At 49.4% G+C, this 14,874-nt stretch overlaps 2 protein-coding genes across 4 annotated transcripts in view; one reads left to right on the top strand and one right to left on the bottom strand.

The window, feature by feature from the left end:
• Nucleotides 1-2,954: 2,954 nt before the first annotated feature.
• Nucleotides 2,955-8,723, bottom strand: map10 (microtubule associated protein 10). The gene has a single exon (XM_067984152.1). The coding sequence runs from the start codon at nucleotides 8,603-8,605 to the stop codon at nucleotides 5,780-5,782; it is 2,826 nt and encodes a 941-aa protein (XP_067840253.1). The 5' UTR covers nucleotides 8,606-8,723; the 3' UTR covers nucleotides 2,955-5,779.
• Nucleotides 8,724-8,946: 223 nt separating this feature from the next.
• The window catches only part of sipa1l2 (signal induced proliferation associated 1 like 2), a 393,092-nt gene continuing 387,164 nt past the window's right edge, over nucleotides 8,947-14,874 (top strand). For 2 of the 3 annotated variants that reach the window (XM_067984146.1, XM_067984150.1), the window contains exon 1: nucleotides 9,074-9,288. The gene's annotated coding sequence lies outside the window, so the exon portion shown is untranslated. Of the gene's footprint in view, nucleotides 9,004-9,073; nucleotides 9,289-14,874 lie in introns of those variants that run through there. The other variant, XM_067984149.1, reaches the window with a different exon arrangement.

Below are 14,874 nucleotides of genomic sequence, written 5' to 3'. Positions count from 1 at the left end.
GGGAAGCTCCTAAGATGCAGCAGGAAACTAAAAGAGAACACTTTCAAAACGGAGGTAAGTACTTCCTATGAATATTATAAACGTTTTATAAATCATCACAAACCTTCAGAATTTTAGAAATAAACTATGAACTCATCCAATAAAATATTTGATCCGTATTGACTCTTTAACGCACCACTGTGAGTGGCTTCTTGCAGCATGTAACAGTTTAGGATCTGTTACCCTCATCTCTCTAGGATTTTATAAATCATGACTGGATTGTTGATTAGTAAGGAGCAATGTTTCGAGGCAGGCTGAGCCTCAGAAACCATTATCACATGAAATGGTATTCTTCTTCTGATTGTTCAGAATAGATTGATCAGTAATGATATATCATTGGTGTACAGCATGCTAATGCTTACCTATCAGCACCTACTCCACTTTTTTGTGAGCCAAAAAAACCAAGAAAATATCCTGGATTGATTAACCAAGTAAAGACTGATCACCAGAGGTGAGATTGAAAGGATCATGAGGAAAACATCTATGGACAAGTCACCTGGGCAGATGGCATTATAGTGAATGTTATGCAAGATAGCTTTTGGTCATAAGTGATAAGCTGACCTTTCAGGAGCTATTTGAGGGAGGAGAGGTGCAAAGCTCAGTGGTTTTTACACTGCTTTGCTTATTTGCAAGCTAGGGAGACACCTTGCTAAATACCCCCAAGTTCTTTGTTAAAGGCTGATTAAAGTCTTGGCCTCTAGGTTGGAGATGGTACAGGGAAGTATTATCAAGAATCATTTAGTAACTTTATTTCTGAAACTTGAATTAGCTTGCTACTTTTTCCCCTTGATCATGAACAGGTGCTTGAGAGGGAGGAATAGAACTATTTGTTCCATGTTGAGTTTTGATCCTTTCTTCATCAACTGGATAGCAAGTCTTCATAGTGAGTCCTCTGCAGCTTGTTTACCTGTGGGACCAATCCTTTAGATGAACCACTGTCAGTGGCCATTTTGACTCACAAGGTGAAGGGGCTGCAAATAGGTATCCATTGTCATGCCATATACTAATGAAATTTTATTAACGATCAATCCAAACATTGTTTCTGGGACTGATTTGAGTTGTTCAATTCATATCCTTGTTTTGAAATCCCTCCATGGCCTCGTCCCCTCCCTATCTCTGTAACCTCCTCCAGCCCTACAACCCTCCGAGATTTCTGTACTCCTCCAATTCTGGCCTCTTGTGCATTCCATATTTTCATCGCTCCACCATTGGCAGCCATGCCTTCAGCTGCCTAGGCCCTAAGCTCTGGAATGCCCTCTCTAAACCTCTCCGCCTCTCCTTTAAGATGCTTCATAAAAGCTTTTGGTCACCTGTCCTAATATTTCCTTATGTGGCTCAGTGTCAAATTTTGTCTGATAACACTCCTGTGAAGCGCCTTGGGACGTTTTACTATGTTAAAGGCACTATGTAAATATAAATTGTTGTCTATGTGGCTAAATTATAAACTGAGGAAGTCAGAGCTGCAATGCTGAATTTGGGGTGCACTAAGGATTGTAATACCTAATCTTTAGTTGGATGAAGGGAAGTATGGGATGCATAGGATTTTCCTATCAGGCTGGCCCTACTCATGTTAAACATGGATATGATCACTCATCAGGGGAAATTTTCCAGTAGCCATTGCTGGTGATGCCAGAGCACCATGCTGCAGTGTTTACAAACTTCGAGTGGGACTTAAGGAACTCTTGCTGAAACTTATTAATGTATTATAATATGCTTATTAGGTCTGTGCAATTTTATCATGTGGCATGATTCCCCAAAGACCATAATATAATTGATGGCATCCATGTGGTCCTATAGACCCCTTTACCACAATCCCATTGTCTTCATGAATTATAAGGGTTTCCACTGCATCAAAGTGCAGGTCATTTGTGACCATCAAAACAGGTTCATGCACGTAAATACCCACTTGGCCGCCAGCAATCCACAGTGCTAGGATTATTTGACGAGGACAGAAGAGTGCAAGCATGGCTCTAGGAGACCGAAGCTACCTTTATCAGCACTGGCTCCTGATACCTCTGAGACAACCATGAACTGCTATGACAAGGACAAAGTATGCAAGCTACCAATAGTTTCCTATCACCATATTACACCCTGACTGAGGCTTCATGTTAAGCTTCATAAAACAACTCTTTCCAAGCTTCACATATTGCAGCGTTAGGGTTAGGGTTAGTGAGAAGACCCACTCTAACCCATTATTACCACTTCAAATGGCAACTGTTGTCATGTGACCAGTTGGAAAAATGTCCTCACGAAAGTGAGGTCCTAGATTCAGATAAGTTAGGGATATCTGAAGCATCTGGGTTTGCTTTACAGTAAAGCCCTTCCAAGGGAAAAATAAAAGGATATACTAGTTGATCTCCTGGGGTGTTGATTGTAGGTGGTTTGGGGAATGGTGCATTATGTTCCATTATAGGAAAGCTGTACTAACCACTTTGCATCTGATGAGGATCCTGCAATTGTCTTTAGAACATGTTTGTTTGTTCGAGCAGACACAGGTACTGAGAGCATTAAGAAATGTTTTCCTTACATACCACACCTCCACTTAATAGTAATTAAATAGTTCTGTGGCATTGTTCATATTAAGCCAGGTGATAATGTTATTTTATAAGGACAGATACTTACCATACAATGAATAATTTATTATTCTACTGGGAAGGTGAAGCTGTACCCCTTTAAGGTTACAAAATTAATTGCTGTTAAGTAAACATTGGATGAGGTCAGAGTTGATTTGATGTGTCAGGTTGTAGGTCAGAACCCTGGCTTTTTTTCATGTAAAGGTGATTGGCAGAGTCAGGCAGGAATCAGACATTTTCAGTTACTGGGGGACTTTCTACATTCCCAGTGACTGCCTTTATTTTTTTTTAAAGTTGAAAGAGAAATTTGCAGTATGATTGAGACACATTTCAGACAGTAAATTTGTGCTAAACCTAGTTTTTATTATATCACCAGTGGATCTCCTGCTGTTGGTGAAACAGAGAATATGCTGTTTTATAATAGTAGTGGTATTATGCCATATAGCATGCAATGTAGATTACAGCCACTGATTTACATTTTTATTACATGGTATTTTTTTTTAACCAGTGTTTTGGGCAATTCCACTTTCTAGTCTCACCTTCCAAACTGGTTCCTGCCTCTCAGGGTCCATTGCCAGCTTAGAGTGGATTTTAATGCTAAACGTGTTGACAGTATAAGTGATTTTAGTGCTGGAAATCAGCTTCTACCTGGCTACAGGCCTTAAGGGGCCATGAACAGATCAAAGGGGCAGGAAAGGGTTTTTCCTGCTCCAGTGAGTGGGAACTAGGTTAGAGTGGGTCTTGATAGACGAAGAAAATATCATGGTTAGGGTAGGCTGGAGCAGATTAACGTGGACTGGCACAACGTATAGGAGAAAGAAAAAATTTGCAGGACTATGGGGAAAGAGCAGGAGAATGGGACTAACTGGATTGCTCTTACAAAGAGCTGGGAGCTGGCATGGGCTCGATGGGCCGAATGGCCCCCCTCTGTGTGTGACCATTCTATGATCAATACAGCGTAGGTGATATACTCAACACCCATTCTCTTGACGGACATTAGACCTCAGGGGCAAAATTTAATAGATGCATTTCTGACTAGATTTGGGCAATTTTATAGCCAACATACTTTTTGCAATTCTTTAGTTAGTTACATTATAAATTGAATTTTTTAGGTGTCAGTCTTGGTTCAGCGGTAGCATTTTCACTTCTGAATTAGAGGTTGTGGGTTCAAGCCCAACACCAGAGACCTGAATATATAATTTAGGCTGATATGTCAATGCAGTAGTGAGGGAGTGTTGCACTGTCGGAGGTGCCGCCTTACGGTGAGACGTTAAACCGAGGCTCTGTCTGCCCTCTCAGGTGGACATAAAAGAAGAACAGATCAGTTCTCCCAGTGACCTGGCCAATATTTGTCCCTCAACCAAATCACTAAAACAGATTATCTGGCCATTTATCTCCTTGCTGTTTGTTGGAGCTTGCTGTGTGCAAATTGGAGGCTGCGTTTCCCTACATTACAACAGTGACCACATGTCAAAAGTACTTCATTGACTGTAAAGTGCTTCGGGACATCCTGAAGTTGCAAAAGGCGCTATCTAAATGTAAGTTCTTTCTTTACCTTTGTGTAGTTGATGGCCTAAGATAAAAAATAGCAGATGAAAAAATATTTTGAGTGATTTAATTGTTCAGTTTACATTTTAATTCAATTTGAAAATTTTGCTCAGTGTCGTTATTACTAAGTTCCTATTTGTTGTAGCCAAAAGGATTTTTAAAAATTCAGTTATTTGTTTCAGGTTTGGCTTTGCATTATTGGTAGGTTTTAGTCACAGTTCGTAGCACCCTAAGTTGTCATTTGTTGAATATTCGAAAAGTGTGATGGTGAAGTCTGACACAGCAGTGCAATGTGACAAAAAAGAATTACTTTATAAAACATTGTGATAACCTCAAACAAAAAGAAAAAACTACAAATTCTGGAAACTGAAAACAAAATCAGAAAATGCTGAAAATATAGACCAGAGAAGTAGAGTGCACTAATGACTGAAGGCATGGCCACGACTGGCGGGATGAAGCGGGGGCGGGGCGGGGCGGGGATGCACAAGAAGCTAGAGTCAGAAAAATGGAGAGTTCGGGGCGAGTGGAGGTGGGGGCAAGGTTATAGTGCATGAGGAAGTTACCGAGGTAGGGAGGGGTGAGGTTATGGAGGGATTTTAACACGAGGATGAGAAATTAAAATTTGAGGTTTTGGGAGACCAGAAGCCAATGTAGGTCATCGAGAACCAGGGTGGAGATGGGCAAGTGGGACTTTGTGTAGGATAGGGTACAGGTGGCAGAGTTTGGATGCGTTGTAGTTTACAGAGGGAGGGTGGAGAATGGCCTAGAGAACATTGGAATACTAGAATCTGGAGATGATAAAGGCATGGATGAGGGTTTCAGCACCATCAGATAAACTGAGCCAGGAGTGGAGGCAAGTGATGTTACAGTGGTAGAAGTATGCGAACTGTGATGGAGACGTTAAAGGTCGGAAGCTCAGCTTGGGGTCAAATAGGATGCCAAGGTTGTGAACAGTTTGGTTCCGCCTGAGACAGTTGCTGGGGAGGGAGATGGAGTCGGTGGTAAGTGTACGGAATTTGTGACGGGGGCTGAAGATAATGGCTTTCTTCTTCCCAACGTTTAGCTGCTGGCAATTGCAACTCACCCAAGGCTGGATGTCAGACAAGCAGTCTTACAACACAAAGGCAGTGGGAGGGGTCGTGAGAGATGTTGGAGAGGTAGAGCTGGGTGTCGTCACAATACATGTAGGATCTGCTCTAGCAGATGATGCTGCCACAGGGCAGCATGTAGAGGAGGGGGCTAAAGATGGATCTCTGAGAAACTGAGGCGCGAGATTGGAAAGAGAATCTGTTGGTAGAGATGCTCGGGCTACAGTTGAATAGGTAGGAAATGAGAAAGGAAGGAAGCTGAACGGGACAATGGAGGAGAAGCATTGAAGAGGGTGTTATTCACTGTGCCAAAGGATTCAGAGAGGTCGACAAAAAGAACACTTTCAAGGTAGAGGGCTAAAACTGCATACCTCTTCCACCACTCACATTTTGTCAAATATATGATAAATAGCATATTGTGCAGATAAAGTTTACTCATGGGCCAAGAGAAATGTAATGAGCTATAATGCAATCTCAATAAGCTAAACGTTCAATCACAAAGTAGATAGCTCAAGAACTTCAGTATGAGCTTCATAAAGTATATCCAGGAAGTTTATTGGCTACTAGTTCAGAAACGTGTTTACATTCATTAACAACTCCCATAGTGCTGAATTCATCCACATCGTCTTCTTGAATATCTGATGTGTTCATTTCATGTCCACTGCAGGCAAGGTCAGACACACTGGATGGTACGTAAGAGCTTACTTGAGATGTCCCCAAAGACTGGCTCTCCTCGAGAGACCTGTGTCCATTCCTTGAACTTGAAAGTTGGGCGATCTCTGTGCTAGCTAGATTGATGTCTGCCCTAGAACCCTGTGGAATAGTTGACTTACATTGTTTCTTGTTTCCAACTTTGTTTGTTGGGTTCAATGTGTTTTTAAGCTGATTTCCCTCAATTGAGCTGGTTGCATCATCAGATAGATTTGAGGCTGAAGACAATGCCACTCTCTGATGGTGACTTTTTACAATGTATATTCCTTTTAAAGACTGAATTGGAGATTGCTCGGATGGTGCTGGTAGTGGAACCGAATCGTCTTCCCTCTCACTTTGAGCTGCTCCCTGACTATCACTGGAATGTTTGGAAAGTCTAGATTCTGATTCATTGTTAGAATATATACGTTTCACCTTTGTGGATGTGGCCTCTGTACTACTACCCAAAGTATCTGCACATCTGCTTGTAGGTTCAGGACTGGTAAAATCTTCTGAGTATCCCGCTGGTTCAGGACTTGTGAAGTCCTCAGAATACTTGGGGTCAGGACTACCATTACAGCTCTTGGAAGAAATCTGTGCATCACTGTCTTCAACTATTGTTGGATCAATAGTAAAGCCAGGATTCACCTCTTCATTATAAGCCTCATTTACACTATGGTCAGAATCATGATTGAATATTTTGGGTAGACAGATCTTTACATCTTTTCCAATAAGAATCCTATCATTTGTTGCCTTATTCAACTTCTGAAAATCTGACAACTCCACACAGTGATTTAATGGTCGCAGAGGTTGAACACACATCCGCCCTTTACTAGTGGCACTTTCCAGTTCCGAAGTTGTTCCAAAGTTATTTTTGCCACTAAGCTTTCCATTTCTTAGAACCTTTGAAGAATGAGGTGAGTCAAGTTCAACACTGTTTTGAATCAATGTTTCAATGTTTTCTTCGAAGCAGCCACTTTGATAAGAGAAAGCTCCAGGAAGATGTTGATCTTCTTGAAGCGTTGAAGAGGCCCTTTCTCCTTTGCCTTTATAGCGTGTTGGCATAGTCTTTTTCTCTTTCAGTTGCTCCAATTGCTTTTTTCTCGACAACTCTCTCTGTTCATGCAATATCAATACATCTGGGTTTGTCTGCTGCAGCCTTAACCGCAATGTATTTGTCAATCCATACATCAGCTTTCTTTTAGGATGTTCTGAATCTTTCTTTTTGTTGGGTTGCTTCGGGGTATTTTCTTTATCAGAGAGTTTTTGGGATATCGGTTGCTTTTGAAATCTCTTTTTATGTTTCTTAAAATTTGAACTGGTAGATCTAGGGTGCTCTGATGTTGTTGATCTAGTCTGTTTGTGAAATTCGGGTAAATCATTTTCTAATCCACTGTAAAGCCAAGCAAGCTGGGGATGAACGGCAAGAGGAATCCGCTGATCATGTAGCAAAGAAAGCTCTAGCAGGAGCGCATTCAGCAAAGGCAATTGCCTGATAATATTCCCTGGATCGGATTGTGGGGGCCTCTTTCGTACTTTTGGCTTTAATCTGGATGCCGATTCTGGCAGACTTTCCGGCAGCCTAGAATTACTTAAACTCTGGCTCATTCCGAACAATCCTTTTTTCAGACTATCTTCATCTGAATCCAGCTCCTCGAGTGGGGCAGACTCGGCCTCGGGCTCCACTATTCCGTGTTTTTCAGTCAATTTGTCTTTGGGTTCATCCGTTGACTGACTGTAGTACAATGGGGGCGGACAAAAAACGTTGTCCACACTGATATCCGTACTTTGTTCAGTTTCTAGTCTCTGCAGTCTCAATTTGTGCTCCATTTTTGTCCCTTTTGCCAATTTGTTTGGTTTACCTTTCTCCTTTGGCACCGAGATGATAACAGGTACTTCACTCTCGTTTAATTGGATATGCTGGACGAGAACCCGGTCACCAGGTGCCAGATCGGAGTGAGCTGGAGTGTTCCAGGTGACTTGATCTGCGTCCTTCTCGCTTTCTTCCTTAATCTGCACCGGCAAACATGGCCCATTGGGCAAAACTGGCGTTTCTAAAGGTTTAAGTGGAAAATCCTTGTCTCGCATTCTAACTTGCAGGACTTGGTTCTCTGGAATATGCGGCAGTAAACCCGCTCCCAAACTCAGGAGCCTGTATCCCACCGAGATGTGGCCGATCTTTCCGCCCATGAGGTTATATAAAGCGTGCAGCCCCTTGCCCCCATGCACGGACGGCATTGCAATTCCGTACTCCTCCACCTCCCGCCTGATTTTCTCCACCGCACCTGCCAGCGAAATCAGGCAACTGCCCACTAACTTGGGCACCCGAGGGAAGACGTCCAGCAGCATAGCGTACAGGGGCGTGCTTGTTAAATGGCCGTGTAGGGAGGCCAGGCTGATCTTGAACAGGCAGGATTTCCCTTTGCAGAACGGGATGTCACCGCCGCCCGGCAGCTCGGGGGCCGCGTTCTCCTTGCCGCGCTCCCAGCTCCGCCGCAGGCTCTCCGCTCGCTCCGGTTCAGTTTGATGGACGAGCAAAGTCGGAAAGTCCAGCAGCCTGAAAGCCACCGCCAGCAAGGGACCGGGGCGAGTCCCAGGCCCAACCTGCACGTAATCCACCAGCAGCTCCAGGGAGAACAGCGTCTCCGTGTCGGCGGTAGAACTCATACTGAACAGGCATAAACATAAAGTGAAGGGCTTAGCGGGTTCCCCCTCGGGAGTAACGGCTTCCCGGCCCCTTAAACCTAACCGCAAACTCGGTCCACAGAGAACCTTCGGGGCCGAAACCCTAGCAACGCAGACGCATAAACTATCGCGAGAAACCCGGGACTGGAGCGCTTTTGTTTGCGCATTGACCTCTGGATCTCAACCGGAGTTGTAGTCCGGTTGCGGGCCCGCTCCGCGAGAGGAACAGCCCCAAACACTACAACTCCCATCCTGCCTTTGGGCTTCTGCTCTCAACGGCAGGGGGAGTAGGCGGTGCCTGGTGCCGGAGTGACGGGCGCGTCCGACCAATAGAGGGCCAAGCGCCGTGCGGAGGCCGGGCTGAGCGTGGGCGGCCAATGGTACGAGGGGAGGCCGGCGGACCGGGCCGGGCGGGACATCCGGCGTCAGGTTGGGTTGAGGTGCGGGAGAATGTGAAAACTTTCCAGCCTGCTGGCCGCAGGAGGAGGAGGCGGCACTGTGATCGGAGGCGGAGGGGGAAAGACCGAGTTACGGGTTGTTTGGGGTTGAGAGCGCGGGGCGGCAGCGGCAGGATCGGTGGCGGACGCTTCTTTGCCTTGGGATAACCGCAAGGTCTCCTCCTTGCATCGACATCTCCGGCTCCGGCCCCCCGCGACGGTTCTCAGGTAAGAGCAGGGGGGTCTGAGAGAGATGGAAGCGGCGGCTCGTTGACAAGTCGATGTCCCCTTACAAGGGAGGGTAGGAGAGCCGGCAGCCGGTGTTGGAGCCCCGTCTCGGTATTCCATGGTGCGAGCGGGCTCGGGCCGTTAGTAGGGGGGAGGGAGCTCGCGCCGATCACCTAAAGATACCCTGCCCCCTCCCCCGTGCCCGGGCGAACGGTCAGTCGATTCACTCACCGATTAAAATACCAGACCCCACACAACCCCACAGAGGCAGGACAACCCCCCCCCCCCGGGAGGGGCAGGACAACCCCCCCCCCCCGGGAGGGGCAGGACAACCCCCCCCCCCCGGGAGGGGCAGGACAACCCCCCCCCCCCCCCGGGAGGGGCAGGACAACCCCCCCCCCCCCCGGGAGGGGCAGGACAACCCCCCCCCCCCCCCGGGAGGGCAGGACAACCCCCCCCCCCCCCCCCGGGAGGGCAGGACAACCCCCCCCCCCCCCCCCGAGAGGGGCAGGACAACCCCCCCCCCCCCCCCCCCCCCCGAGAGGGGCAGGACAACCCCCCCCCCCCCCCCGAGAGGGGCAGGACAACCCCCCCCCCCCCCCCCCCGAGAGGGGCAGGACAACCCCCCCCCCCGAGAGGGCAGGACAACCCCCCCCCCCCCAGAGGGGCAGGACAACCCCCCCCCCCCCCGAGAGGGGCAGGACAACCCCCCCCCCCCCCCCGAGAGGGGCAGGACAACCCCCCCCCCCCCCCCGAGAGGGGCAGGACAACCCCCCCCCCCCCCCCCCGAGAGGGGCAGGACAACCCCCCCCCCCCCCCCCCGAGAGGGGCAGGACAACCCCCCCCCCCCCCCGAGAGGGCAGGACAACCCCCCCCCCCCCGAGAGGGGCAGGACAACCCCCCCCCCCCCCCCGAGAGGGGCAGGACAACCCCCCCCCCCCCCCGAGAGGGGCAGGACAACCCCCCCCCCCCCCCCCCCCGAGAGGGGCAGGACAACCCCCCCCCCCCCCCCGAGAGGGGCAGGACAACCCCCCACCCCCCCCCCCGAGAGGGGCAGGACAACCCCCCCCCCCCCCCGAGAGGGCAGGACAACCCCCCCCCCCCCCCCGAGAGGGGCAGGACAACCCCCCCCCCCCCCCCGAGAGGGGCAGACAACCCCCCCCCCCCCCCCCCCGAGAGGGGCAGGACAACCCCCCCCCCCCCCCCGAGAGGGGCAGGACAACCCCCCCCCCCCCCCCCCGAGAGGGGCAGGACAACCCCCCCCCCCCCCCCCCGAGAGGGGCAGGACAACCCCCCCCCCCCCCCCCCCCGAGAGGGGCAGGACAACCCCCCCCTCCCCCCGAGAGGGGCAGGACAACCCCCCCCCCCCCCGAGAGGGGCAGACAACCCCCCCCCCCCCCCCGAGAGGGGCAGGACAACCCCCCCCCCCCCGAGAGGGGCAGACAACCCCCCCCCCCCCCCCCCGAGAGGGGCAGGACAACCCCCCCCCCCCCGAGAGGGGCAGGACAACCCCCCCCCCCCCCCCCCCGAGAGGGGCAGGACAACCCCCCCCCCCCCCCCGAGAGGGCAGGACAACCCCCCCCCCCCCCCCCCCCGAGAGGGGCAGGACAACCCCACCCCCCCCCCCCCCCCCGAGAGGGGCAGGACAACCCCCCCCCCCCCCCGAGAGGGGCAGGACAACCCCCCCCCCCCCCCCCGAGAGGGGCAGGACAACCCCCCCCCCGAGAGGGGCAGGACAACCCCCCCCCCCCCCCCCCGAGAGGGGCAGGGACAACCCCCCCCCCCCCCCCCCGAGAGGGGCAGGACAACCCCCCCCCCCCCCCCCCGAGAGGGGCAGGACAACCCCCCCCCCCCCCCGAGAGGGGCAGGACAACCCCCCCCCCCCCCGAGAGGGGCAGACAACCCACCCCCCCCCCCCAGAGGGGCAGGACAACCCCCCCCCCCCCGAGAGGGCAGGACAACCCCCCCCCCCCCCCCCCGAGAGGGGCAGGACAACCCCCCCCCCCCCCCCCGAGAGGGGCAGGACAACCCCCCCCCCCCCCCCCGAGAGGGGCAGGACAACCCCCCCCCCCCCCCCCCCCGAGAGGGGCAGGACAACCCCCCCCCCCCCCCCCCGAGAGGGGCAGGACAACCCCCCCCCCCCCCCCGAGAGGGGCAGGACAACCCCCCCCCCCCCCCCGAGAGGGCAGGACAACCCCCCCCCCCCCCGAGAGGGGCAGGACAACCCCCCCCCCCCCCCCCCGAGAGGGCAGGACAACCCCCCCCCCCCCCCCCGAGAGGGGCAGACAACCCCCCCCCCCCCCCCCGAGAGGGCAGGACAACCCCCCCCCCCCCCCCGAGAGGGCAGGACAACCCCCCCCCCCCCCCCCCCGAGAGGGGCAGGACAACCCCCCCCCCCCCCCCCCCCGAGAGGGGCAGGACAACCCCCCCCCCCCCCCCCCGAGAGGGGCAGGACAACCCCCCCCCCCCCGTGAGGGGCAGGACAACCCCCCCCCCCCCGAAATATAATCTTGCCCTCTCCAAGGCTGCACAACGCCCCCTCTCCGAAATGTCCCACAAGGCGCAACGCCTCCTCCTGCGGGTGGCCGTATTCCTGAAGTCATCTGGCAGAGGAGAAAGGGCTGAGCGCATGGATCGCGGGACTTTGCCACAGGGGACTGGTTTTCGAGACAGGTGCTGCTATCAGTTCACAACCAAGACCGGGCGGGCCAATCTAATTTATTTGTTTGTGCTTCCCCTTTTGTTAATACGACATCGGAAATAGAACAAAAGGGTTTGTCTCCCCTCCCCCATGCCCTACCCCCCGGGTATCTGCTGCCCCTCACTCTCCACCTGAAAGACTTCAAAACCCACCAGACCCTGGGATAAAAACATTCCAGTATTTCATTGAACGAAGTAGAGACTTGTATTTAAAAAACGCGTGTGTGTAACCCCGTGTCCTACTGAGATCCCCTTGTTTCTCTGGAAGTTGACTGCATCGGTTGATACATTTTTCTCCGATAAATTAGTTTGGTTGTTTTATTTGTTTCTGTCTCCCAGCTTTGTCCGCTAGATGGCTTTGAATTACAGTACGGTCGGGTTTTTGGGTTCAGTCTGCACCAGAACACTCCCCACATGGATATTATTTTCTCTAGTGGTCAGCACTATTTACTGTTTCCTGCACCTTTTTAGACCATTGTTTACAAGTCTAAATTTACAAAGAAAGCACAACACAACGTATGATTAATACTGCAGCTAATTGATTAGCTTTAATGTTAAAAATAATGTTTATTGCAAACTGTGAAATCGTCATGTGCAAAAACAGACGTTGCAGCGGATTTTGTGTTGTTGATCAATGTTCCCTTCAAGTATAGCAACTGTTTCAGTGAAAATATTAGTATCATACATCATCTTTCAAGGACGTGTTTTCTGGTTCTTATTAGGACCCACTAGATAACTCATTGCATTATCTGCAACCAAAAAAATCCCCCCCGCCCCCAGCTTGTAATGATTACACTGTCGCTGACCGTGAACAATACAATCGATCACATTCGCCGTTTATTTAACTAATTGGGTCATAGTATATTATAAATATTTTCCTACTATTCAGTCCAACTGTATTCTGAGTAAATGCACAACGTATGCCTGATATAATTGAGATTTATAATTTCTGCAAGGTTTGGCCCTTTAATGCTGTACTAATGGCAATGTTTGTCATGGTAACCTTGCAGAGATTTTTTGTCTTTACAGAAGATATGGGTTAACAGTCTGACTCCTTACCGTGACTACTTATTAGGATCAAGTGGTGGTAAATTAGAGATCATATGAACAGGGTTTGTATGTTAAAAATAAAACTTAAACATTAAATCACCCAATGCTTTTGGATTGTGACAAGTTTGTGAAAAGGGGATCCAGTGCTTTAGGGTAAAACCATTGCATACAGTTCTCAGTAGTTTACATTGCTGGCAATGTGCTTTGTATATATGATGCTGTTTGGTATTGTCGTGTTTTAGAAAGTCTGATTGTCTGGGCAGAAGTTAATGGCTTTATGATTCTGAATCTTAAGATTTCTGAAAAGTAAACTTTTGCTTACATTGGGCCAAATGCATTTTTAAACAGATATTGGTCTAACCAGTTGCCAAAGTGAATATGTATTATAGCCAGAACCAAAATATTTAGCACAGACTATCCATTTATTAACATTTCATTCATACGATAATGGTAAACTGTCAATCTCAGGATAACTTATGTAGAATTATTGGAATAAGACAAGAATTTTGAATGAAAGTCTAGCTGTGACAGATCTACAAAGGCACTAGAATATTGAAACTAAAATCTTCTCTAGAAGACTGTTAATACTTCTGTTTGCCTTTATTTTTGCAATAATCATTGTGACCTTTTCTTTCGATTAGTGTCTGAAGTAAAGTAGGTTCTATATGGTGCTTCTTTATTTCGGTACAACAGCTGTTGAAACATTGGTCAGAAGTGCTGATGTTCTACTGGTATTAAGTAAGCTCAGTCTTTAGACTTCGAAGTTGTCAGGGCGACGGTTGATAATCTCCAGCCTTCAGTGAATGGAAGAAATTGAGTGTCTTGCTCTGTAACAGTGTTGCCTAACGGTGGCAGCTGTGCTATCGGCAGAGTAAATGCCTCTTGTTTTGTGATGTAAGAAATTCTTAATGATGCAGTTTAATCTGGCAGCATTGAAAAGAGTTCTTTTTTTAGTTCATTAACATTTAATTAAAAAAAAAACTGATCATGGTATCAATTTCTAAAAACAGCTAAAATTGTGACAACATTCAACTAGATGTGCGGTATGATGCGGCAGAAAGTTGCTTCAGGGCTGGATTGTTGTCAGTCCACTCAATCTTCCTCTGGGTAGTATTAGCTGCAGACCTTGAAACAGTGGGGAAGCAAACTATAGTCTAATAGACTAATTATAGTGACATGCTGTACGTCAGAACAGGCTGCAAGTTCCAGCGGCAAGGCCGAACTGAATGGGCTGAGGAGGTTCTTTGGCTATTTAATCCAAACATTTATAGTACTACTTTGAAGCAGTAATGAATATGACCTGCCTTGTTAAATACAGGATAATGAATCTTTGCAGAATGCAGTAACTTAAATCAGCTATAGTTTTTGTTACTTGGCAATACAAAGAATGCTTGTGGGAGTACAGTACTACAGATACATTTTTTGGAGAGGGGGTTGGTATGCAAATGAATATTCATGAAATTTCTGAATGATGCTTATGTATAATAATAGAACTTTTATTGTTATAAATTAATACGGTTTTACAGCACCACAGCTTGGCTGGGTAAAGCAGAAGGGTGCAGACAGCACTTCTCTGTAATTAAAAATCATAGAAGGTTACAGCACGGAAGGAGGCCATTTGGCCCATCAAGTCTGCGCCAGCTCTGTGCATGAGCAATCCAGCTAGCCCCACTGCCTCGCCCTATCCCCGTAGCCCTGCACATTTTTTTCATTTCAAGTACTTATCCAATTCCCTTTTGAAGGCCATGATTGAATCTGCCTCCTCCACTCCCTCAGGCAGTGCATTCCAGATCCTAACCACTCGCTGTGTAAAAAAGTTTTTCCTCATATCGCCTT

Source organism: Heptranchias perlo, chromosome 5 (assembly GCF_035084215.1).
Source record: "Heptranchias perlo isolate sHepPer1 chromosome 5, sHepPer1.hap1, whole genome shotgun sequence".
In the NCBI taxonomy this organism is placed as follows: Eukaryota; Metazoa; Chordata; class Chondrichthyes; order Hexanchiformes; family Hexanchidae; genus Heptranchias; species Heptranchias perlo.
The sequence above is the reverse complement of the archived record's forward strand: the minus strand, read 5'-3'. Positions and strand labels throughout refer to the sequence as shown.

Excerpts from the sequence above, each read along its gene's own strand:
- map10 (XM_067984152.1), bottom strand. The coding sequence starts at position 8,605 with ATGAGTTCTACCGCCGACACGGAGACGCTGTTCTCCCTGGAGCTGCTG.